The sequence below is a fragment of the Ciconia boyciana genome, chromosome 7, assembly GCF_034638445.1.
Source record: "Ciconia boyciana chromosome 7, ASM3463844v1, whole genome shotgun sequence".
NCBI classification, from domain to species: domain Eukaryota; kingdom Metazoa; phylum Chordata; class Aves; order Ciconiiformes; family Ciconiidae; genus Ciconia; species Ciconia boyciana.
In genome coordinates this window covers 16,796,077-16,822,742 of record NC_132940.1, presented here as the reverse complement: position 1 = coordinate 16,822,742, position 26,666 = coordinate 16,796,077, and the positions used below count along the sequence as shown (strand labels likewise).

The following is a 26,666-nucleotide window of genomic DNA, read 5'->3' as shown; positions in this document are numbered from 1 at the left end:
AAGTATGATTGCAAAAAGGGAAGTGTTTACATAAACTGATAAAAAACTTGAGAATTCAGCAGAACACAGCCACGTGTTCCTGAGCTTTCTTCCATAAAAGTCTCACCATGTCCGGCAGAGCCCCATTCACCTTCACTATGAGGGGAATCATACTTGCACTAGCGCTCACCCTTGTAGGTAAGCCTACATATCCCTTCTTCACCTCTGTTTACCAAAATGTCCTTAAGTTCAGTGGAAACAATTGGATCTAGACTGAATGTTACTCATCTGGTTTTCCATCTCTTTTTGCAGGTAGCCAGAAATTTGACATTGGTAAGTAAACGTCCTTTTGTAAACTCCTTTCAGTGACTTTGCTGTGATGCTTATTTATTAGAACACGCTTATAGTATTGTGAAAATGGCTGATATTCCCCACAGACCCTGGATTCAGTGGCAGAAAGAGCCACTTGTACAGCTACGAAGGCTGGGTGTTGAATGGGCTTCAAGAAAAGAATTTAGCCAAAGTCGGCGTGCGCTTGAGCAGCAAACTAGAGATCAGTGGGCTGTCAGAGAACGCTTACCTCCTCAAGGTACCATGCCTTCTTCCAAACATACAATACAATACTGAACTATAAATCACAGTCATATAATTGCATCTGGCTAATTTGTGGTTTAGGAAAGCTGTAGGAAACAAAACTGGAGACTTAGCGCTGTAGATGTCAGAGAACGATCTGCAAGCTAAAGTTTCAGAAGTGATGAGTGATTTGGCATCCAGTCACTCAAAGGTGTTTGTTGTGGAAATCATTCGTAGCAGGTGTTCCTCAAGACTTTGTACCAGAAATAGAGGTGCCAAAATCAGGGGTTCTGTTAGAAAGCATTTATTTCCAACTCAAGGCACTCAAGCCTGCTCTGATTTTAAGATTTGATTCTAGTCTTAACATGCATTTACAACTTCTGCGGGAAGCCAGGACTTGAGTATGTAAAATCATTGTCATGCAGGTAATTAATGAACGTAGACTTAAAAAAGTGATAAAAGCTAAAGATAAAAAGTGATAAGTGATAAAAGAAAGATTAAAGAAATGAAAGGCATCAAAAAGGAGCATGTAATAATATTTAGTGTTTGGATAATGCAGTAAAAGATCTATATGTGTGAAATCGTGCCTCTAATGACGTCAATAGAGATAGGACCTGACCCATCCAAAACAAATAAGTTTCAGAAAAATATTTTTATTTGTCTGTTTAATTTAGTTACAAATCAGAGCTGCTTTTTGGGCGCAGAGTTCAGTGACAGAGCTCTTACTGGTTGTAGTCGAGCTGTAGATCTTTCATTGATGAGGGCAAGATGTCAAAATTATGGGCTAGGGATTGCATTTCTCACTATAGTCTTCATGCTGAAATTCTTACGTGGTGTGCACCAGGCTGTGCTCTGAGGCACCTAAACCGGCAGTAACTTTGCCAAAGTTACTGAAGTTGCTTCTGATTTACATTGTGTCTCAGTATGGGGAAAAAAAGAAAGGGTTTATAAATACATTGTTCATTATTTAAAAAAAAAAAAAGGGTTGATTTAAGTAATTCACAAATATGAATCAAATACAGCAACCAGTTTAGTAAAAAAAAAAAAATTTTGGAAGGGGACGAGTTAAAATGAAACATTCTAAAACTATATTTTTTTTACATTTAGAATGATAAAACTTTTTAAATGCTAAATTTCACCAAAAGCAGAATATTTATTTTAAGGTTGAAAAAATAGGGAGAATTTTATTTGAAATTTTTTAATTACTTTTTGAATCAGCCTTTCTCCCTCAGGGTTAATGCAAGTAAAACGTTTAAAATGTCCCTGGGAGGTTTAGCAATATGTTAACTGCTTCTGTAAGAGAAAATAACACCGCTGAGCTCACAGAGTTTATACTGGTTTTACTATAGCGTAAGCAAGAGACAAAAGAATAAACTGCTGTATGAATTGCTAAGCCTATATTTGGAAGGAAAGCATATCAAACTACTGATTATGTTAATTTTTTCCAAACGGTTTGCATATTTAGTACCAAAGTAATTTTATTTGCATAACTATCTCTTCTTAATTTCCTCTCAGATCCGCTCTCCACAATTCGAGGAATACAATGGCATCTGGCCCAGGGACTCATTTACTCGATCTTCCAAAATCACCCAAATGGTTTCTTCATGTTTTACCCGGCCCTTCAAGTTTGAATACAACAGTGGACGGATTGGAAACATTTATGGCCCAGAAGACTGCCCCGATATGTGTATTAACATAGTGAGAGGAATACTGAACATGATGCAGATAACCATTAAAAAATCACAGAATGTGTACGAATTGCAAGAGGTTTGTTTTTTTCCATTCTAAAACTACTTTACTGAAGGGATGTGTTCTGTTTAGATGCTCTTCCTTCAAATTTCTGTTTGTTTGCATCTACTTTCAAATGTTCATCAACAAAATTTTCATTCACATAGAAGAAAATGTGTGCATATGTGTTGAACAAATTATCTGAGCTGGATTCTTTTTATGACTCCTGTCTTTAAGACTGGAAATGCAATCCTTCGAAGAAAAAGAATTATTAGCTATGAATGTATTTGTTATATGGCTTCCCTGATACAGCTGCTTGATCCATTTTATTTTTTCATTGTTGATATTAATTAATTGATTACTTTTTCATTTTAAACTCAGTCCCCTGACTGAGTATTGTTCACATGTCTATTTTTCAGTTCAATAGGATTAATTGTGAGTAGTGGTAACAGGTTTCAAAACATAATTAAGACTGTTCAGTAAGTCCCTCAGTAGGTCCTACTGCTCCTTCAGAATCTTCATTCAATAAAACTTCTCATGCAGTGAAATCCTGATATAATTGGGAAGTCTCACTATCTCTGTTGATGTGCACAGGCTGGAATTGGAGGTGTTTGCCATACAAGGTACGTCATCCAGGAAGACAGGAAGAACAGCCGAGTCTCTATTACCAAAACCATAGACCAAAATAATTGCCAGGAAAAAGTGATGAAGAGTGTTGGAATGGCTTACATCTATCCTTGTCCTGTTGACATGATGGTACGTGAGATGTGAAAAGATCTTCCTAATTACAAGCACGGCCATTCTGTTCCCATTCACTCTTTGTGTCTCTCTGTCCTCCTCCAGAAGAGAAGGCTCATAAAAGGGACCGCGGCTTTCTCCTACAAACTGAAGCAGTCAGACAGTGGTACCTTGATCACAGAAGTGGTGTCGCAGCAGGTGTATCAGATCTCACCACTCAGTGAACCTACCGGTGTTGCTGTCATGGAAGCAAGGTAGGTGGGACATGGGCTTGGTTCACAAAGTGAGAATAATTATAGATTCTGGCAGTCCCTTTCACCCCCAGTTGAAGTGAATTGAGAATTGAGCTCCACAGCAGTTGAGTAAAGCTGTGAGTACTCATACTTGGGGTTTCCACACTCCTAAAAATTCAGTGAACCATTCTTTATGTGTACCCTGGTGAACTTAGCACTACAATTACATGGAAGAAAAGGAGAAAAGCTCTTTTGCTTGCTTATACCATACGAATGCAACTTTACTACGCTGTCCTGAAAAAGGGCTAATTTATAGTGTCAGGAGGAAGATGGTGCACATAGAAACAAGATCATTGATTACAGTGTTGGTAGCTCTCATTCAGAAGACAGTGGTTTAGCTCCTCAGAAATTTCATTATAGATAACTAATACTATTTTGTTCCAGTTGGAAGGCTTTATCCATTAGCAAACTGTAAGATTTTACTGTCATAAGAAAAATGATTAAAGAGTTAAACTGATACCATCGCAGTATCACTGAACCAACAAAAAGCCAAGGCAGATGAAAGAAGAGAGCTAATTCATTCCTCCCATGACGCTTGCCTCTTGACAGACAACAACTCACCTTGCTTGAAGTAAGAAGCGAACGGGGGAGCGCCCCGGACATTTCCATGCAGAGCTACGGAAGCCTTCGTTACCACTTCCCATCAGCATTGCCACAGATGCCACTGCAGCTAATCAAGACGAAAAACCCCGAGCAACGGGTATAGTATTTTTAGGTCTTCAAATTGCTTTCCTAATAAAAAAATTAATAAAAGAATAATGATCATAAATTCCAAAGGATTTAATTATGTACGCCCTCTCTCTTGTGTTTTGTAATAGATAGTAGAAACACTGCAACACATAGTCCTGAATAACCAACAAGATTTCCACGACGATGTTCCATACAGATTCTTGGAGCTCGTCCAGCTCTGCCGGATAGCAAGCGCTGATAGCCTTGAGTCCATCTGGAGACAATTTTCAGATAAATCCCGCTACAGGTATTTCGTTAAATCAACTTATAAGAAACTTTTCCTTTTTTTGAGAATTGAGAGCTGAACTTAAGGATTTTTTTTTAACCTGCTTGCAGGCGATGGCTGCTGAGTGCAGTTTCTGCGTCAGGCACCACAGAAGCACTCAAATTCATTAAGACCAGAATTCGCAATGATGACCTTAACTACCTTCAGACTCTTCTAAGTGTTTCTTTTGCTCTCCATTTAATGAAAGCTGATGAACACACGGTTCCAATAGCAGCAGTGAGTAAATCCGTGTGAATCTTTCCTATCTGACAACAAAAGGAATGATACTTGATGACAACCTTTGATTATAAAGCACATTAGAGACTGGATTCTCCTCTCATGTATACCAGTTTTGTGCAAATGTTGAACCATTAATTTCTTCTGGCACTACATACATGAGATGAGACACAGTCCTATGTCTTCATTTTGCTACGTGGATATAAAAGCCATTCTCCCATGACAGCTTCTGAGAGTAATTCCCATTTTAGTTTGCTGGGATCACGTCACGCCTTCTACAGACAAAACTTTGTTCACTTCAATCTCTCACTTCTGAAACAAATGGAGATTTGTGTGTTATGTCATTTGAATAGCTCTTTTAATTGCAAGCTATTCCTATAAACTGGAAAGCGCTGCAAGTGAAAGTATTAGTGCAAACATCAAATATTTTGACACTATAATGACTCATTTATTCTGAGCAGGATTTTTCCCATCTCTAGTCAATATTCTTCTCAAATAGGAAAAAAGGATATGATGTGAGAATGCGTCATTAATATAATTGAGTTACACATTGTTCTAAGGATATTCCATTTATAGATTGATGTTTACCCATAATCTTTGTATGTTCAGTGTTATGCTCAGTTGAGGAAAATCAAAATGGTGCTATGTAAACTTATATATATGCTTATTTATATTGAAACTAGTGGGGAATTAAGCTCCTAAGTGAAGCTTGCAAATAAAATGTCTACAGGCTGATTTAATTTGTTTGGATGTGAACAATAATCATTCTGAAACTGTTCCCCTGAGATAAGCTCTGATGATTTTCCTGCTCTGAAAGCTATGTAAAGCACTGTATTAAATACCAAATTATTTTTTTTCCCCTTTTTCTCCCACAGGATTTAATGACCAGTTCTCGAATTCAGAAAAGTCCCACGCTTCAGCAAGTTGCCTGCTTGGGATACAGTTCTGTGGTCAATAGATACTGTTCTCAGACCTCAGCTTGTCCTAAAGAAGCTCTTCAGGTGAGCAGCTTTTTCTCAGGTTGTTCTTAATAGCTTAGTAATGTTCATTGCATTAGCTTAATTCTTTTAAGATACAGTATTAAAATGGCAATTGGACTTACAAATACACATTTCATAGGTTTCCTTCAGAACAAAGGCAATGAATCATTTTACTAATGTAGATATTTGCTTCGTCATTGAAAACACAGTTTTCACATTGTAAGGTAAAATCCTGAGAGAAGCCATTACTGAGTAATTTTATTAAAACGGGACACTGTGGACAATCTATAGATTAGGAAGAAAAGACTGAACTGTGCTTTGCCTATAGCCCATCCATGACCTGGCAGATGAAGCTATCAGTAGGGGCCGTGAAGACAAAATGAAATTAGCTCTGAAGTGCATTGGTAACATGGGAGAACCAGCCAGCATCAAGCGCGTCTTGAAGTTCCTTCCCATATCTTCATCCAGTGCTTCTGATATCCCCATCCACATTCAGATTGATGCCATAATGGCCTTGAGAAAAATAGCTTGGAAGGACCCCAAAACAGTAAGTATGATCTGTCAGAGATTTCTTTAGTGAATTAGAGAATACATACTGTAAAGGGTAATGAATTTAATGGTATCATGTCTGTGGATTCAGCATGTTTTAAAAAAAGGATTATTTTTAAGAATGACACAATACAATTTTATATTTCAGCTGGTGTTTTCTGCTAAGCTGTAATAATTGTTAGTCAGTAGGAAGATTCCAGAAGGATATCAGCTGTGTTTCTTTAGTCATCTGTCATAACCAATTAAGTCCTGTGCTAGCTATATATGGTGGAAATTTAGCCACCTAAAGTCAGACATATAATTTAACCTGCTTCGATAGTGAAGAGGAGAGAGAGAGAGAGACTTTCTATTGACCTCCTAGGCAAAATGTCGACATTGCTCTGTCTCTTTTAGACCCTTCCCTTAAGGTTGGACAAGTCACCACTGACCTCCTGCTGAGGTTTCTGATATGGTGAGCCTGGGCAAGACTCCTGCCTTTCAGATGGTTTTGATATAGGAGCTCTATGAGACAGCATCCACTCAGTCTGTTTTTGGTGAGCTGCTGAAACTGCCCTTTTAAAAGTGGTCTAAAATAGTGAAGCGTGCTCACCGAGTCAGTGGAGGTACTCCAAAGGATGAATCTATCTTATTATCTGCCGTTGTTTCTTCTGAAGTTATTCACTGATCTTTGAATGTCAGTAATGCAAAAAGCTATGCTGATGTCTTTTTGATTGTGGTGGGTTGACCCAGTACATTGATACATGGACATTTATTTCAGATTCCATGCCAGCCCTTCTCCATGGGGCTGTTCCTCCATGGCCCCTTCAGCTGTCTTAATAAAATGGTGTGGAACCATGAAGTAAAAAAAGATCAGGGATAGATCTTTTTTGATAGATCAAAAGATCATTTCTGCAGGGATAATGACCCCCTCTCCCATATTTCTTGTGGGTTACGTGTGGATCGAGTCTGCAAAAAAGTCTCAATTATTGGTAATTCCAGACACTGTGTTTTCTCTCTGCAGGTGCAGGGATATCTCATCCAGATCCTTGCAGACCAATCGCTTCCCCCCGAAGTGCGAATGATGGCTTGTGCTGTTATCTTTGAGACAAGGCCTGCCCTTCCTTTAATAACAACGATAGCTAATGTGGCAATGAAGGAGAGCAATTTGCAAGTGGCCAGTTTCGTGTATTCCCACATGAAGGCTTTGTCAAAGAGCAGTTTGCCGTACATGTACAACATGTAAGTAGAGACAGGAACGAAGTGGGAGATCTTCTGCAAATAGTAAGTTCTGTTACATTCTTGTTAGTGAGCACTGCATGTGCTGACAAACTGAATCCAGTTTATATTCTGGGGTGCAGCTTATTTCTGGATATCATTACCTTTCTCATTTTGTCTAGATCTTCTGCTTGCAATATCGCCCTTAAGCTGCTGGCCCCCAAATTGGACAGGCTGAGCTATCGGTATAGCAAGGTCATGCGTATTGGTGGTTACTTTGGTGAGTAAAAGCGTTTCAGTGACCAGGAAACTTTCCCTTCAGAAATCCATTCTTAAGAGACATGAAGTCCTTTGGAGAAATACGGCATTCTGCATTTCAATAAGAAATTGAATTCAATGTGACAGTCGCATATTTAAAAGTGCATGAGTAACTATTTATTAATTTGGGCCTAAACAGTTAAAATTTATGTAATGATGTATCTTAGAGTCAGTAATGGAAAAAGCTGCAGAAATATGATCTTGAATGATAAGCAGAATGGTTAGAAAAAAGACATGTCTTTTGTTTACTTCTGCCATAGATAACTACAAAGTTGGTGCTGCTGGAGAAGTCTTTGTTATGAACAGCCCGGGAACAATGTTCCCATCAGCCATAATTTCCAAGCTGATGGCATATTCTGCAGGGTCAGTGGCTGATTTGGTGGAGGTAAATATTTACCTAAATCAACAGTAAAGCAAATGAAAATTAAAATTGACCACAAAGTTTTCTTTCTATAAGTATGTTTCAGACTGCTCCTTCTCATGCTGTTTTGGTAGGTTGGTGTCCGCGTGGAAGGCCTCACAGACCTCATCATGAAACGAAATACACCGTTTGCTGAATATCCCACATACAAAAAGATAAAGGAGATTGGAAAAGCTGTAGGTATTTTCAGTAATGCAATGTGTGGGTTATATGAAGGGGTATTTAGTGAGGCTTCTCGGACTAGTTAAGCCCTGTCTCAGAAGGTGAACTACCCACCTAGCAGTCAGCTCGAGTATTTCTGTGAAAGAGAGATCTGCAGTGGGACTGAAGGGGACATCACTCCTGCGATGGTTGCGATAGCTTCTGCAAATTCTCGCTCTGGCCCTGCCTCCTCCCCACCTCGTGTATGGCTGCAGAAGGAGCGCGGGAGGAGAGTGGGGAGACAGGCATCACAGCACGGTGTGTGTCTCATGCCTGGCAGGCTTCCTCCTCCCTCCTTTCATCTACCTCACTTAGTTTACAAGAATATACCTTTGTTTTCAAGAGAAAAGGTGATTTGTTGCTCTACTTTCAAACTGGGTCTAGTGGTACTAATGGCCCAGACCCTCTGTGTAAATGTTATTGCATCGGAGTACAAAACACTGGACAGGAGGCTGCTCGTGGGCACCTCAGTGACGGGGAGTGAGCCTGCATTAGTGACACTGTGCTATTTACAAAGCAGCAAAGAAGCACAAGCAGCAACAGAAAGTTGCAGCTTGGTCAGTGATGCATTTGATCATCTTGCTGAATTACCATTTGTAAAGTGTTGCGTTAAGGAACTTTGCTTGTTTCTTTATCTGTTCCCTAGCTGCTGGGATGGAAGGAAGTACCAACAGAAACCCCCTTGATATCAGCCTACTGGAAACTATTTGGCCAAGAGCTGGCCTACATCAACATCAATAAGGAAGTCCTCCATCAGGCTATGAAGGTACCAGGGACCTCTACTTTTCTTTGCAAAATTTGACACCATCTTACTTTTCTATCCCAACCTCTTGGATCTCTTTTACTGCAGACTGTGCTAGAACCTGCTGACAGGAACACAGTGATGAAGAGAATCGCCAGCCAAATCCGCAATGGCATTGCAGGACAATGGACACAGCCGGTGTGGCTGGGAGAGCTGCGATACGTCGTTCCTACCTGCACCGGTCTGCCACTGGAGTATGGGTCATACACTACCGCGCTGGCACGTGCGGCACTCAACAGTGAGTTGGGACGCATGAGATCAGCTGCATGCGCTCTGAGCAGGGGATGAGAGGGACAGGCTAAGAGGGGCTGGAGAAAGAAGTGAAAAACCAGAAAGTTAGAAAAAGAACTAATTTTTGTAGTGGAGGGGAGGTAGTGAAGATGTTTGTAGAGAAGCTGGACACAGCTGATTTCTGCCTCATCTTTGAATGGACTGAAGACAGGGAAGGTGAGGTGAGAATCTGGGAAACCAGAGAGAGAAAGGTCACAGCATTCAAGGCCAGAAACAACAAGAGCTGCATGGGGACCTGACTGCAGACATGGGCAGAATGGGGTGGCTCCTCAGAGATGCACACACAAGCTAAGCAAGATTCAATGGTGATTTAAACAGAGACGAAAATAGAAGACAATCAAAAGAGAACTACCAGTAACGTTAGAGAAGGCAGGAAGAGAAGCGGGCTTGTGAAAAGAGACAGAGAGTTCTATTTTAAAAGAATAAATATGTAAGTGCGACTCAGACTCAAGAAGTTAGTTCAGTGATCATACTGTTTGTTGTGCAGCAGACTTTTAATTTAGGCAAAACTGACCCTTCCTTTTGCTGACACCACATAAGGAATGAAGGGTGAACTACATGTACTCATGCTCTTTATAGAAGTCTCGTATGTACCCACTCTTTGCTGCTCTTGGTTTTTGGTTTGTTAGTTTGTTTTAATAACATCTTTGAACCCCTGCCCCTTGCTTTGTGGGTGTTTTTAATTTCTTTTTTTAAATTTATTTTAAATAACATCCTTGTAGCCAAGTTGGGGAGGTATGGATTGGATGGATGGGCTACAAAGTGAGTGAAGGCTGTCTGGACTGCTGATCTTCAAGAGCAGTCAACAGATGAAAGTCTAATTGGTGGCTTGTTATGAGCAACGTTCTTCCATCATTAGCACTTGTTCATTGTCTCTTTTAACAATCTGAATTTTGGAAAAGAAGGCACCCTCAGCAAATCTGCATCAGTGATGACATTGCATTGGTGGGAGCAGTCACTGCACTGGGGGGTCAGGCTGCCACCCCGGGGGACCCTGACAGGCGGGAGCGGATGGCCTGACAGAAGTATGGTGAAATTTGACAAAGGCAATGCCAAGTCCTTCACCTGGGATGGAGTAACCCATGCAACTGTGTAGGCTGGGCATCGCCCAGACAGAAAGCAGCTTTGCAGAAAAGGGCCTGGAGGACAAGCTGGCATAGTGAATCAGCAGTGTGCTCTTGTGGTGATGAAGGCCAACTGCATCACTGGCTGCAACAGCAAGAGCAGAGCTAGCATGGAAATTATTTTCTCCCTCCATTTAGCACATCTGAGGCTGCATCTGGAGTACAGTGTCCAGTTTTGGGTCTGCAGTACGAGAAAGATGTTCACACTTGATATGAGGAAAGATTGGAGAGCTGGGCTTGTTCAGCCTGGTTGCGCACCTTTCACTCTGTCTTCTGGCTTCATCCGTTTCTGAAATTTTAATGTTATACTAATTAACAAACTTTCGATTTGGGTCAGCTCTTTATTTTCTTATTGTATTTTAATTTCCATTTTGAATATGTTGCATCAGAACCTTTGCCTACAGAACAAGCTTTCTGTATATTTTCAGTATTTTTCAGACTCATAAAAGATCTCATGCAGTCCAAAGTCTGTCTTGTTTTCCAGCCATATTTTTTGTATTAACAAAAATATTACCTCTTCCTGAAAACTGTGTCTTGCTTGAATTCAAATCCTTTCTTTGACTTCTACCATTTTTAAATGTTGTTCTGTCCTTTGCAGTTGATGGAAAGATGACACCCCCTTTAACTGGAGATTTTAGACCTTCCCAGTTTCTTGAATCCACCATGCAGATTCGGTCTGACATAAACCCAAGGTATGGCAGGTTTCTAAGGCTTTACATACGATGGAGGTTATTTATGAAAAGGCAGAACCCCATGTTAAAAGAGAGCACCTTTCTTACATCTGACCGCTTCACTCTGTTTCAGCTTATACGTACATACAATTGCAACAATGGGTGTCAACACAGAATACTTTCAACATGCTGTTGAAATTCAAGGCAAGGTCCTGACAAGAGTGCCAATGAAGTTTGATGCCAAGATAGACATGAAACTGAAAAATATTAAGATTGAAACAAATCCATGCCATGAGGAAACTGAGATAGTGGTTGGAAGGTACGGTAGCATTACTTCAGAATACTTTCTGTTGCTGAAACCTTATCAAGTTCACTATTCACTGACTTCTTATGGAGGCTTCTAGATAGGCAGGGTGACTTTTCAGTGTGTAGCACAACCTTTGGGATAAAGAGCAAGTAAGAGAAATAGGGGAGTTAAAAGATACCTAAATTGTTTAGGAGCTTAGTTTTTATTTTAATTTGTTTATTATTTAGTATTATTTTGTGGTTTTAATTTTTATTTGTTTATTATTTTATTGTCTTTTAGGGGTTTTAATTTTTATTTTTAAATGAATGCCTTTCATGTTTTGGACATTTGTTTAAATTTATCCAGATTTTGAAAACTTCCTGTGATATAAGGAACTGATGTTTGTCATGAACTTTTATTTATCTTTAATAATAATTATAGTTGCATATACAATCCCTACGTTCAAACAACATACCTCTGTGCTGTCACATGATACTGACAGGGACATATTTCATTTAATCCAAAGACAAGGGGTTGGAATAATCTACCATTTTTTGTGCATATCTCAACAGACATAAGGCTTCTGCTGTATCAAGAAATATAGGAGAACTAGGTGTTGAAAAGAGGACCTCAATTCTCCCAGAAGGTGCTTCGTCAAATATTGTGGAAGAACCTTTCAAACCATCAGAAAGAGCTTCCAGTGAAGGTTTCACAATGGTAATCTATTCCTTTTTGCTCATATAGTAATATTTACCCTCTCCGTGATGCACATGTCTGCAGCTTTACTCGTGTGTATGATATGCTCCCAGTGGTATTCACATACTCATCTCCAATGCAGCAAGGAGCTGACAGCATGCCAAGGAAACATGCTTCTAGCTCTCAAGAGGATCCTCGCCGTGGCACAGGAAGAAAAACTCATAAACGAGACATTTGTGTCAAACTGCATCGTCTTGGTTGTCAGCTCTGCTTTTCCAGAAGGTCACAAGATGCCAGTTTCCTAAAAAATACATATTTGCACAGATTAATTGGAGAACATGAAGCTAAAATAGTCTTGATGCCAGGTACAATATTGAGCACAAGCCTTGCCATCTTAGGTTTGTCGGTGCTATTTGAAGCAGTATAACCTTCTAATGTGTGCAATTGGTGTGTAGTTCAAACAGATGCTGATATTGACAAAATTCAGCTGGAGATTCAGGCAGGATCCAGAGCAGCTTCCAAAATAATTCATGTGGTAAACTCGGAGTCTGAGGAAGAGGATGAGTCATCTCCGTATGAGGACATTCAAGCTAAACTGAAGAAGATTCTAGGCATTGAAAATGTGTTCAAGGTAAGAGACTTTGAGCATGGGAGGGGGGGATATTTTCCCATAGATGAAGCCAAGGGTTTGAAGTTCAGTGTGGAAAGCTGGCACGGGAAAGCAAGGATGGTGCTAGTTTGAAAGGTGCCAGGGCCAGCCCTGTCAGCCAGTGCCCCATCTGGAGGGACTGATCCTATGGGGTGCATCCAGCTGGGGCTGGTCCTCGTGCTGGGCTAGATTTCAGCTGGGCAAAGTGGATCCAAGGGAGTTCTGCAGTGAGTGAGGCAGGGAGGTGGTTGTTCCTTGAAAGGCTGATGTGAGCAGCTTGTCTGACACCCAAAGAGGTTTTACTTTGTAAATACAGAACCAGATGTATCCCCTCTCTTGCACTTCTCTTTGAACTGCTTTTGCAGGTTGCAAATAAAACACGACATCCGAAGAAGCAACCTTCTAAGAAAGGAAACACTATGCTAACAGAGCTTGGGACAGACCCCAATGCAAAAAATCCCTCCAGCTCATCTTCTGCCTCCTCAACTGTCTCCTCTTCTTCCTCATCATCTGCTGCTTCTCCTGATCGTAAAAAGGCTGTGGATGAAAATGAGAATGATCAAGTAAAGCAAGTGAGAAACAAAGATGCAAGCAGCAAGAGCAGCAGCAGCAGCGGCAGAAGCAGCAAGAGCAGCAGCGGCAGAAGCAGCAAGAGCAGCAGCGGCAGAAGCAGCAGGAGCAGCAGCGGCAGAAGCAGCAGCAGTAGCAGCGGCAGAAGCAGCAGTAGCAGCGGCAGAAGCAGCAGTAGCAGCAGCAGTAGCAGCAGTAGCAGTAGCAAGAGCAGCAGTAGCAGTAGCAGCAGCAAGAGTAGCAGCAGTAGTAGTAGGAGCAGTAGCAGCAGCAGCAGCAGCAGGAAGTCATTGAGTCACCATAGCCATGGGCATCACTCAAGGTATCTGAATGGCAGCAGTAGCAGCAGCAGCAGCAGCAAGTCACTGAGTCACCATAGCCATGGGCATCATTCAGGACATCTGGAAGGTAGCAGCAGCAGCAGCAGCAGCAGCAGCAGCACATATTCCAAAATATGGGTAACTTTGTCAGTAAATTGACTGATGCTGCTAATGTTTGTGAATCACATTCCTGATGGCAGCTGGCTTTGCATCATAAATCAGGAAATTATGAGTTGACACAGTAAATTTTAGCAGCATAAAATTGCAAAATTTATTCTGCAAACACACCTGCAATCATTGGCTCAGATGTCTACTTCAAAGCACCTCAAAAGTTTCCACAAGTTTGTTGAAACTTTTGTTATATGAAGGGAACCACTTTTCGCCAATTTAATACTTTCCATCAATATACATTGCATGTTTCTGTCTTAATTTTGTGGTAGGAACATTAATGCTTTTATAAACTACTTCATCTTGCATTACGTGCTTGTGACTAAGCATACAGAACTATGTATGAATGATAATTAGTAAAATCCTTACTTAATTCCCAGTGCTCAGATTTCAAAGCAATTGCAACATTTATTTTCTTCTGAGGCTTTTAATCTTCTTGTTTTTATCATTTTCAAAGGGAGATCATGAGATTTATCAGCATCGCTTTAGATCAGCGCATAGACAAGAGGTGAGTTTTTCTTTCCTCAGTAAATTAAGTATGGAATCTGTCATGAGTCAAATGGAAACCTTAAAGGCAACTTGTTGTCTTTGTTGAGGAAAATTACAGTACTGATAACATTCAGAACACCAAATCAACTGTGGTGGTTCTTCTGAGATGCATAAATACAGAGAGCTATGTTGTCCTTTGTGTTGTGCGCATGGTGCCATTTGTGGCTCTGCAAAGTAGATGCAAAGCTCCACCAAAGCAGTACAAGGGACTGGGGACACACACTTTAGAGGAACAAAGATCTTACCATCAAGAGCCTGGGTCATTTGACTGGCTTTGATCACTTGGTTTCTTGAGTTGGAATCACTGTTGATACACACTGGAATAGCTATGTTGACAAATGTGGGAGGATACCTTATTTTATGGTAATTTAGTTCAGCAGAAGATTCTTACTAGGGTGTGATCCAGCCAGGAGCAGTGTACTTGTTATTAGTGTTCCTCAAAAAGTAAAAAAATTCAGCTGTGTGTGTCCATTCAGTTGATCCTTACCATTCAGTTGGTCCATTCACTATGTCCTCCAATTGATCAGACCCTTCCAGAAGTAAAATGAATCAGTTCTGGTCTTTCATATTGAATTGAGAGGCTGGTTCAATTTGACTTGCTCTGGTCCATTGTTTTTCACACAGGAAAGTCTCATCTAGACATGTTCCTTATTTGTTTCTTATGAGGGGTCAGATATATTTGGGTGAACAAGATTTTTCAGAGCCAGATCACATGTACTAAGCAGGACAAAGTGTATTATATTGCCAGTCATGGAGCTGCTCAGTGTTGGAACACAAGTTTGCCAACACCAAGTGCCATGACAGAGAGTATTCTGCAGCACTGCCTAATGCAATTTCTTCAAGCATGCTTTTAAGTTACTCTCTTAGGCATGATGTGTTTTCTTGTTGCAGTTCCCAAAAAGGAAACTCCCAGCTGACCGACTTAGCAGCAGTTACTCCTCTAGTAGATCCAGTCATGCCTCATCTCGAGCTGCTTCCCGGGTTAGTTGCATCATTTTTAGGGGTTTTTGACAGCTTGGAAGAACAGCAGAGTGGCCGTACACTTGCAGTAATTGTACAGCCAGGATAATGGGAAGAGAGAAATACCAACCTCACAAGTCTCAGGTATCAATCAAGAGTGCGACACACACCATAGTTCCCACACACACTTTCCTCTGCAGTGACGTGAGGATCCTTCTTGCACCACGACCCTTCCCTCATGGCAATCCCACCCAACAGATGCCTGCAGAGACTGATCTTGTGACCTCTGCAACCAGGAGGGAAGTTGAGGTGTTGCGGTGCCAGTGCAAGGACATTGGTAGTGGAGGCTGAGGCTAAGAGGAGCCTCAGCAGAAGGCACGCTCCAGAGGTGACATGTAGAGAAGCTTGGCTCCTCACCAGAACCCGGTCTGATGCATGCAGGCTTGCTCTCTGGGGCAAGTCATGAAGTCTAACAATGGAGTGAAGGAATTGCAGGTCATACCGCACTTAAGGCCCTGCTGTCAGGAGGGGGAGCTTCTTGATGTTGAAGACAATGTCCTGGATTATATTTTGTGCTAGGGTGCTGCGCAAACACAAAACCTGCCTGCCCCACAGAGCTCACAGCTGAAGTGTGAGGTGAAAGCCAACAGACCAACCAGACAGATAAATAGGAGGACACTGACTGGGGGATGTTCTTATTGTGAGAATGAGTGATGAGTACAACTGACAGCTGATGTTGTTAGTCAGATTGAACCACTTTCTTTCATTCACAGGCAAATATATGGGTGTTAACAATGAAGCCCAAATCATATAGCCATTATTGGAAAAGAAAAGGGGTAATGGGTACAAGTTGCTCCTGGGGAGATTCCGATTGGACACAAGAGGAAAATTTTTCACGATCAGCCATTGGAATGATCTCCCCGGGGAAGTGATGGATTTCCCAACATTGGACACTTTGAAGATTCAGGTGGACCGGGTGCTGGGCTATCTTGTCTAGACCATGCTTTTGCCAAGAAAGGTTGGACCAGATGATCCTTGAGGTCCTTTCCAACCTGGTATTCTATGATACTGTATCCTAATGATATGAATATTTCTATGGTATCAGCTGTAGCTCAGGAAATGGCACAAATTTTGGCTCGTATAAAATACAGTGAATGATAAAATCCATCTATGCATGCAGAGGCACATGCACATTAAAGACATATGCATAAGAGTTTATAGGCGTGTATATATGTGTGGTACATATGCTGATATATATTTGCAGTTCAGTTGCTTATTTTGCATTTATTCATCTAGATCTTGCATCTAAAATGTTCCATGGTAACTCTTTTATAATGATATTCTTTTCATACTTTCTCTCCCTTCTTCCTAGCCTAAGTTTTTGGGAGATGTTAAAACACCAGTATTAGCTGTTTTTCTTCATGGCATTCGTAACGATAAGAAGATAGGAGGCCTCCAGCTCGTGGTATATGCTGATATTGACTCCATCAGGCCCCGGGTGCAGGTATTTGTATCAAACCTCACAGATTCAAGCAAGTGGAAGCTCTGTGCTGATGCTTCAGTCCTCAATGCTCACAAGGCAGCGGTAAGGCTCAAAAATAGTTATATAAAGCTGTATGCATCACAGAAAAACCATGTTCCATGCATTTAAAAATGGGCCATTTCTCTCTCCATTACCTCTTCAGGCTTACCTGAAATGGGGCCGGAATTGCCAGGACTACAAGATTTCGACTGAGCTGGTAACTGGGCGGTTTGCTGCCCACCCTGCTGTACAACTGAAACTGGAGTGGCCTAAAGTTCCTTCAAGTGTCAGATCCATAGCAGAATGGTGAGATTTTAGTCTTTAGTGACACTCGTTCCTGATATCAGTCAACTGGGAAAAATCAGCATCCACCCATGAGGTTCTAGCAGCTAAAGTACCGGCTATTATTTTATTCTCTGATCTGAGTACTGCCTTCGGACATAAAAGCTGAGTGGGAGATCATAGCCATCCTATTGTAATGCACAGTAATTCTTTGTACTGACATAATTACTGAAAACTGAGGAACAGATCCTTTCACTGAAGGCTTGATCAGGAAAGCAGGGAGTGGTCATGGGGACCTAACCAGGGACCCTGAAGACTCTGTATGCTACTTACACAAAGATGTGAGAAGGCCTGGTTGGGATGTGTGCTGCTTTTTGCTTCTCTATTTCACCAGATCTTTCTGATTTGAATTTCTGAAGGTTTTACAAGTTTGTCCCGGGGGCTGCGTTTATGCTGGGGTTCTCTGAAAAAACGGACAAGAATCCTTCTCGACAAGCCAGGATGATTGTGGCTCTAACTTCTCCAAGGACATGTGATGTTGTTATCAAGCTTCCTGATGTAATTATGAAGTATTATTATCACTCTCCTATTTCTTCCTAGTAGAAAAGTGAGCCTGTTGCATTTTAATTACAGTAGTCAATTCTGAGAAAGAAAAACTAAGTAAGCATCAGTTTGTGTGCAAATTATGAAAACAACTTTTGTTTATTTTCAACCTTTTTATATTACATTCAAGAATATTCATAGAGTGATTTTGTTCATGGAAAAAGAGAGTGCCGTGGGTACTCATAATGACATGCGTTTCCATCTGTAGTAGCTCCATAAGTGTTCACCTAACCCCCTTTGAAGGGGAGTAATTCATTCTCGCCCAAATAATACCTGAATGATGACCCACACCATGAGAGAAAACTGTAAGCAGAAACAAAAAGCTCATAGAGGGTGAGTCAGATGAATTATGTTCACACAAATTCTTTGTCAACCAAAGCAGAAGAATTTGAAATTAATTCCCAAATAGGAGAAAAAGCTGATGTGAGCTGTTTGCTATGAACAGCTGGCACAAATGTGTTTTGAATGTGCTTTTGAATTCCTTTTCAGATGATCCTCTATGAAAAAGCCATGAGGCTTCCCCTGTCACTCCCTGTAGGTCCAAGGATACCAGCTTCAGAGCTGCAGCCTCCCATCTGGAATGTCTTTGCTGAAGCCCCCTCTGCAGTGCTGGAGAATTTGAAAGGTCAGGGTCTAATCTGGTTCAGAAGCATGATATCCTCAGTCTTCCGAATTACTTGAGCGCCTTCTGAATTTTTTCTGGGATTACTCGTCTCCAGTTAATTGGGAAATGCGCTGTAATAATGCGAGGATGGTTCAACTGGGAGTTGAAACATTTGAAGTTAACATTTAAACTTTCTGGCAATTATTTTTTGTTAGATAGAGGAGTATATTTTCCATGCTTTTTTTAGAATTTATAAGTGCTTAGTAGCCAAAAGCCCCTGTAATCCATACAAAAATATCACATAGTGGAAAAAATATAAAGCTAAAATAATATAGCACAAAAAATAAAATCTGCCATTTAATGACTTTCTTTTATGGAAAAGAAAATACTCACTGGTGTTTTATTTAACCAGCTCGCTGCTCAGTTTCCCACAACATGATCGCAACCTTTAACGAAGTTCAGTTTAACTACACAATGCCGGCAAACTGCTACCACATCTTGGCTCAGGATTGCAGCTCTGACCTTAAGTTCCTGGTGATGATGAGGAATGCTGAAGAAGCTATGAACCTGAAAGCAATCAACATCAAGCTTGGCAGTCAGTAAGTAACTCCTGCCAGATGCTGGGAGCGTGAGGGACTACATCGTCCACATTTAACATGAGAGGAGCTTAGATCTGAGCTTGACTGCAATGGTTAGCAGCCCATGGGATTTCAGCATTTCCCTTATGTACTTTCCATGCATATTGAATGTGATGCCGATGATGTTATCCTGCATCTTAGGTGACAAGAATACCCCGATGTAATTTAAGTAGTTGAAATGAGCTTATGCTGTGACCAGTGATATTTAGTGAGCAGGAAAGTGCCTGTGTCATTGTATGTGTGTGAATGCGATACAGGGTATGAATGCTCTTCTCTTTAACAGCGAAATTGATATGCATCCTGCGAACGGACAGGTGAAACTGCTGGTAGATGGGGTTGAAAGCCCCACGAGGAATGTTTCATACATATCTGCTGGTAAGTGATGCAGCATCTGTTGTTTCATTTTCATGTATGTCTTAGGAGAAAGAAAGACAAAAAAAAAAAAAATCTATCAAAGAGATTCCACCAGTTTGTATTCAATATGTATTTCTACCTTTGGTTGTAGGTTAATATTTAAGAACATGTATTGTACTCCCTTGCATAGGAACATTTAAAAAGACTGATTAGAGTGTGAAGCTCTTGAAGTGGCCAAACTAAGCAAGATATAACTAACACGAAGATCCCTCCTTTTCATACATTACTGCAGCTCCTGCTGGAGTTCCAAATTTGAGAAGTGCTTCGGTTACACTATAAAATCTTGCTTGATTAAAACATTTTGAAGTAGAGCTTTTCTAAAATTCACCACACTTGTATATCAATGTTTTTCCTAATTTGATTTGGAGTCATAAATTTGGCTAGCATTCTGAAATGTGCTAGGAATAAATATGGAGAACTGGTAAATAGCCTGCTTGCTTCTCTCAAAGCAGGAATAGGTTTTTTCCGCGAAAGGACGCAGGAGGAGCTTGTTTCATTCTGTGCTACACAGCCAGGGGCTGCACACAATGCAGGTGTTTCCTGGCTGTAGAGCTGTAGTATACCAATCAGGCCAAGTCTTGCTGAAATTGGGTTAGCATCTGCCAGTGCTGAGCTCGGTCCTATTTGTTACGTACTTGGGAAGTGATAATTGTGCTAGAAATGGCTCCGGTGACAGTCACGGTGTCCTCTGTATTTCCTTACTCCATCATAGTGTAGTCAGGTGTAGTCCTGTATCATAGTGTAGTCTTGTATAGCTGCACAACTATACAGATATTATAGACAGCTCTGTAATCATTTCTAGAAATAGATATGACTATGTTAATAACCCAAAGAAAAATAACCCAGAGAAAAATGAATATATCTTTGATCAGAAAGATTGTTTTCCAACTTTTTACAAACACCTATTTTCTACGCATACACCCTTCTACATTATTTTGCTGTATGTTTTGTTTCTTGAATAGTACAGTTGAGGAATTTCAAGGAAAAGAACATGTTAGAACCAGGACAGTTGCTTTTTTCTTTCTTAAAGAAGCTAGATTGTGTCTGTTTTGGTTTTGCTTTGTTTTATTTTGTGTTTTTCTAGGTGCTTCTCTGTGGATCCACAGTGAAAAGCAAGGGCTTGTACTTGTTGCCCCAGCCTATGGCATTGATAAATTGTACTTTGATGGATACACGTTCAGGGTATCGTTCTTCCTCTTCATAAGCTTGGGTGTTGAGAAATTGCCATAGGATTCCCTGAAATCTGTATGTATAATGCAAGAGTACACAGTGGCAAAACCAAATGTGTGCAGGGCCCAAAAAAACCCAAAAGGGAAGATGACACTGCAGGGTTGCACAGTCCTGCTCTTTACTTCTGAGTGAGAGAAGTGCAAATCTTTCACTGATGAAAATACCTTATTCTTGCAGTACAGGTGTGTGTTGGGAAATGGGCCTGTGAGCGTACGCACACTGAGTCAGCAGTGCATTTGCAAGAAAAATGAGTTTTCAGCTCCTGTCCACTGTTCTTACAGCTGTATAGTTCTTCAGATCAGCAAAAATGCAGCCATTCTTTTAAGACGAATGAATGCTTCAAAGGCTGCACTAAAAATCATGTGAAACAGGAATGTAAGAAATCAGTAAACCATACTGTATCTGTCACCTAAACTATGAAAACATCCATCAGACAAAAGCTTCAGCATATTAATAGTCTAGACTATTAATAACGTAACATACTGGACTAGCACAGTAGGTTTTAAAGGCTGTAACAGTTAAAGATGCTGCAGCACCACGGGAGTTTGGGATCTGACTGTCAGACCCTTTTGAATTCTTAGCAAAGAGATTTTAAATGTTTGTGCATTAACTTACACTGAAAGGGACCTACATAGCAAAAATCTGCTCCATAGGTATTATTTTTTTTAACTTGAAATGGTTTTGATTTTTTTTCTTGAAGATTCAAGTTGCTTTATGGATGGCAGGGAAAATGTGTGGAATATGTGGAAAATATGATGCAGAATGTGAACAGGAATATCGGATGCCCAATGGATATCTAGCTAAAGATGCAGTGAGCTTTGGGCATTCTTGGATTTTGGAAGAAAAGCCTTGCACAGGAGGTATGCAAGCTCTGATAAATTTAATATAATACTATTGCAGTTGTACAGAAAATGTAGAATTTACTTAGAAAATCTTAAATCTGTAAACATTTTGAAAAAAGCATTTTAAAAGGGCTCATTATTAAGTTATATTAAGTATAAAAAGTATTTGTCAGTTTAGAAAGGAATAAGAAATTACAAGTTAAACAAACAAGCCAAAAAACACAAGTCAGTTGAAATTAAATAACCAAGCTGAAACAAAATCTTTGTTTCAGTTTTGAAGCGTCTTAGAAGGAGATCAGAAAAAGAAGTAAGAGGACAAATTCAGATGGAATGCTTTGATTTACACACAACCCCATTTTCCAGCCAGTATTTGATCCATCAAAAAATCAGATGGGGATTAGTAATTATTTTACCTTGGCTGACCACCTGATTTTTGAACCAGTGCAACCTGTCAAGCAAAGCATTCAAGCGTGTGAGCAATTCCAGGACTTAATTACATGGCTGAAATAAAAAAGCTGTATGTAAAGTGTTTCAGTAGATTAGGATCTTGTGGTGTGCTCGGTGCTCTCAGCTGAGGTTATGATGCAACAGCATACCACAGTGCTGCCAGGAGAAGAGGCAGGTTGCCTTCGTAAAGAAGACTTGTCCTGGTGGGAAGGACTTCCTCAGTCCCTGGAGATGGCTTCTACACATTTAGCTGTACATCAACTGTTATTCTGCTATGTCTTTGTAAAGAATACTGGGCGTCAAACTTGCTTTAGATGGATATGGAGTCCACATGCATGTACACAATAATATTCATATGGTTGGTAGTGACCACATGTTGTATTTCCATTTCACATATGGTGGACATGGGTGGAATTTTAGAGAATAAAGCTTATAGTCAGGAATAAATGGTGGTCCGTTTAGCTTCTCACACACTTGTAGCTGCTTGTACTGGGAATCCAAAACAAGATCGATATTACTGGCTGGCAGCAATGACTTTTGGTCTCTCTCCGCAGCAATTTTGACTCTGAATGATAGTGGTAATAGTGTAATTCTTTAGTGACTATTTTTACTTGTTCAGAAATCCCCCACTTTCTTTCCACTGCTGAATATTCAAAGCTTCTGAATGTGGGTTTGCAGCTATTCTGTGAGCCAGTTTACTTAGAAAAATGTTTATTAGAAAGTATATCAGACTATGTTTCTACATGCTAATCTAGAAACAAACCAGTTGCATTGGAAATTAACTGTCCGTAGCTCCGTATCTAATTAGCTGACTTGAAAAGTTTATCAGTCAGGGATGCTGCTTTGCTTATGATCAAAATATAGTTTTCATAGAGGAAATCTGTCTGCAAATTGGCAGCATTGGCAGACGGGTCAGTCTGGGGAGATCTGAAGATTTTGTACAAAAGCACATAAACTATCGCCAATGATTGTGTTACAGCCTGCAAACTGCGACGCTCATTTGTGAAGCTTGAGAAGACAGTTCAGCTTGTGGGTGTAGAGTCCAAGTGCTATTCTACAGAGCCCGTGCTGCGCTGTATGAAAGGATGCTCCGCCACCAAGACTACTCCAGTCACTGTTGGTTTCCACTGCCTCCCAGCTGGTAAGTCAACAGAAAGCCTACTGAATAGGAGCTGCACAAAAGTCTAAATAGATTGTGCCTTGACTCAGTTATTCCACTTGAAATGTATGAATAATCTAACATATCCACAGGTAGGGATGGACTTACTGGGGGATTGACTGAAGACCTTTCCCTGTTTTCATTAATATGTAAAACTTTCTTTAGCAAGAGAGGTGTTTTGCTGTTGTAATTTTACTATATTTTTCATGATACCAGCATTTCAAATCTAAACTGAACTCCTCTTCATGGTGCTATGAGCTAACAGGGTAAGGGCAGGATAACAGCACAGTCAGCGCTGTGATTCAGCTGAAAACCTGTGTATTGCAGTCTGTGAGGATTCAGCCACAGCTGATCATGTGCAGCACCCTGAAACGGGGATCCTCGCCTTGTGTATTTTTATATATCGCTGCCTTTGGGTGTGATCCTAGTTCACTGAGCTGACTTAGGCAATAGAAGGGCAGGTGTGGACGGGATTCCTGCACACAGGTGCAGTGATATAGGAGGATGTCTTTTTTATAGCTATATTGTAGATTATAAGAGATTAGATAAGATAGATATAGATTAAAAAGATGATAGGTTTGTGTCTGTTTTCCAAGTTTGTTTTTCCTTTAAGACCAAAATATCCTTTCCTAAAATATATTGCTAATAAAATTCTACATGGAAATAGTAGTTTTCAATGTAGAACTGGCTTATTAATTAAGTGGGTTTTCTGGAACATCTCTGCGTGACTTAGACAAATATAAATATGTAAGCCAGTGGGGAGAAGCCAAGCCTGCTGTAATTAATGTCTAGTGCATGGTAAATACTGTACCTTGCAAACCTACTTCTGAAGTATACTGTTTACTTTTCATTTCTTGTTCCCTATCAGATTCGGCTACCAGCCTGACGGACAAACAGACGAAGTTCGACCAGAAGTCAGAGGATATGCAGGACACTGTTGAAGCACACATAGCATGTTCTTGTGAGAACGAAGACTGCAGTACATGAAGCTGTACATTGCAGCACAGGAAAAAACAGAAACACTTTAATGTTTTTATTGTGTGGTGTAAGAAAACTCATCTTAAGGAATAATAGAGATACTAAATTAACTGTTTAAGGACGTGTGGAATCTTCCCAAGTAATTTAAAGTATTAAACTTTATTATTGTAGAAACTGTTGTGATTGCCCATAAATACCTGATTTCGTAATAAATCCATGCATGGAAAAATTGATGAAGGCTTCCTTATTTCACTGGTTATGGAAAGAGGCGGCCTGGGTTGCTGCTCCTCACTCCCCGTTTCATAGACTTCTTGAGTCTATGACAGTCTTCTGTGCACCAGGCACGTGGCTGTGTCAGGCCCCACTGGGGACATGGGTTGGGTACCTGTGGTACCAGGGTCCTGCTTGTTTCCCCCAGGGCTTTCTTCCCTGGTGCTGGGATCCCGTGCAGCCAGAGCAGGAACCAATCACCCCTGTGTGATGCAGCACCGTGGTGCTCTGCAGTAATGATGTGCCAGCTGCCATAGGGAACACCAAGATCAGGGAATTAGCCTGAACCTCATGCCACTGGACAAGGCTGCTCTGAGGGAGTCTAGAACACGTTATGTTCCTGATGCACCACACGGAGAAGCTGGTGTGAATGAGGGGTCTTTGAAGAGGACGTGGTGGAGTGACCCAAATACACCACCTGCCAAAGGGTCCGAAGCAGAGCCAGACCTTTGCACTTCGGGTGAGATGCCCCAGCCTCCGCGCCCAGCATGAGCCCTCACTGCGGCCACCATCAGCAGGTGGGCTCTGCCTCCAGCCCACCCTCTGCAGGTCTGTGTGGGCACGGCGAGGGACGTGCTCATCTGCCGTGAGCGCTGGAGCCCAAAGGATTCCAGCCGATCTGGAAGATGTTTTCTGCTTGTCCCTAAGGCTGTGCTTGCAGACCGAGTATGCGTGCTGGGTGAATTTGCTTTTCAGAGAACTGCCTTAGGAGACGATGCAGACATCACCATTGATGTCAATGAGATTGTTGGCACCTTAAGTCATCAGGAGTTTTGCACAAATTTCAATAGAAATAGTATTGCACTCAGTTTACCTGCCTTAATTCATCAGAGTCCTCCCAATTAATACACAGACATCCAGCCATTTTTATTACTGACTGACCATACATTCATTTTTATATTTAGGTTTGTTAATGCAAAGCAGAATGTGATCCTACCGAGTTGTTAAAAATGTAGATCGACAGTAAATTAATTAAAAGAGAAACAAGTGCTTTGGTTCTTAAAATCAGTAGAAGCCAATGAAGAAAAATGGCACTTACCTATGACCACGCGGGGTAGAGTGGTAATCGCTGGCTATTTTTTGAAAACACTTGAGAACATTCTGTAAAAACTGTGTTGTTTTGCTTTCCCCAGCAGCTTTGGTACCTTCAATGGATGCACATGTATGAGTTTTATAGTTTGGAAAGGTAATGTCCTTAGTACCAAAAGGAATACGTTTGAAAGACAGGCATAAATGTAATATACAGTTTAAATGCTGTCCTGGTACCTTGCGCTGCAAAGTGACGGGGAGCTGACAGCAGGCAGTGTTTGGGCACGACCCGGCGGCAGCAGCAAAGCGGGGAGCTGGTGGGTTTGCTGCTTGCCTGGAAGTCACACGGAGCAGCGATGGGAAGCACAGACTTCTCGGGTAACCCCTGAGGCCAAATCCAGCAGAAGCCGGGGCTTTGCATGACCCCCGGAGCTGGGCTCCCCAGGGGGCTCTGGTATAAGCCCCCCACTCCAGTGGGTCCAGCCCATGGGGCTCCTCTCTCCCCAGCCTGCTGAGGCTGGAGCACAGCTCTGGGGGGACTCTTGTCTTCCAGCTCCCGTGCTCAGGTGCGGAGGTACGGTATGCTCAGCAGTAACGCCCTGGCAGGAGACCTGTGGGTGAGCATCACCCGACCACCATGGCAGCTGTGGGACTGCGGGGGGATGGGGGCTGTGGGTGTCCACCTCACGAAGGGCTGCAGGGAGGCCTCAGCCAGCCTCTGCCTCTCTCCCCCACCGCCATTGCAGAGAGCCGAGCACAGCTTGGAGGAAATGCTGTCCAGGGGAGGCCCTGGGCACAGCAAAGTTGTTCGTCACCCTCACAATTTTCTTAGGATTTTTTTTTCCTTTCTCTTTTTAATTCAGGTTATATCCTTCGGAGAAATACGAAGTGTGAAAGGGCTGTGAGTGTTTGGGGGGACAGGCTGGGAGTTGAAATTGTTCTTGATGTACTGGAGAAATGATCTAGAAAATAAGAGGGTTCAGTTCTATAAAGAAACCCCCAAAGGCAAAGCCCTCACCAGCAGATTTTGCCTACACCTGGAGCAGAAGCACAGATGATCATGCCCCGTGGCAGCAGCACGGACGGGGTGACCAGGGATGGAGCATTTGCTGCCCAAAGTGGTGGGGACGGGGGTGAGACCCTGCAAGCTCTGGGCTGGGGTGATGGGGGCATCGGGGAGACCCTGCCCTTGCAGCCAGGCACAGCCCGCACAGCCCCCAGGGACGACCCTTATTTTGAGGAGTGTTACGGTTCACGGTGTCACTGTGATAGTGCAGTGGTTTGGTGATATACTGTTATAATTTTGAGACACTGAATACAAGCATTGTTGCATTTAATCTGCCATCACAGCAGCGCT

General features: G+C 41.5%; 1 protein-coding gene across 1 annotated transcript; it reads left to right on the top strand.

Moving 5' to 3' along the window:
• The first annotated feature begins 107 nt into the window (after positions 1–107).
• On the top strand, positions 108–24,019 carry LOC140654353 (vitellogenin-2-like). The gene is made up of 35 exons (XM_072867567.1): positions 108–177; positions 292–312; positions 417–568; positions 2,068–2,319; positions 2,875–3,036; positions 3,124–3,272; positions 3,861–4,011; positions 4,130–4,287; positions 4,377–4,542; positions 5,418–5,543; positions 5,851–6,069; positions 7,072–7,289; positions 7,448–7,545; positions 7,844–7,968; positions 8,079–8,180; positions 8,852–8,971; positions 9,056–9,245; positions 11,021–11,114; positions 11,227–11,412; positions 11,952–12,096; positions 12,218–12,440; positions 12,531–12,706; positions 13,090–13,752; positions 14,240–14,290; positions 15,223–15,312; positions 16,664–16,876; positions 16,977–17,119; positions 17,515–17,653; positions 18,188–18,323; positions 18,715–18,901; positions 19,224–19,315; positions 20,439–20,536; positions 21,285–21,444; positions 22,853–23,014; positions 23,901–24,019. The coding sequence occupies exons 1-35, from the start codon at positions 108–110 to the stop codon at positions 24,017–24,019; spliced, it is 5,556 nt and encodes a 1,851-aa protein (XP_072723668.1).
• The last annotated feature ends 2,647 nt before the right edge of the window (positions 24,020–26,666 follow it).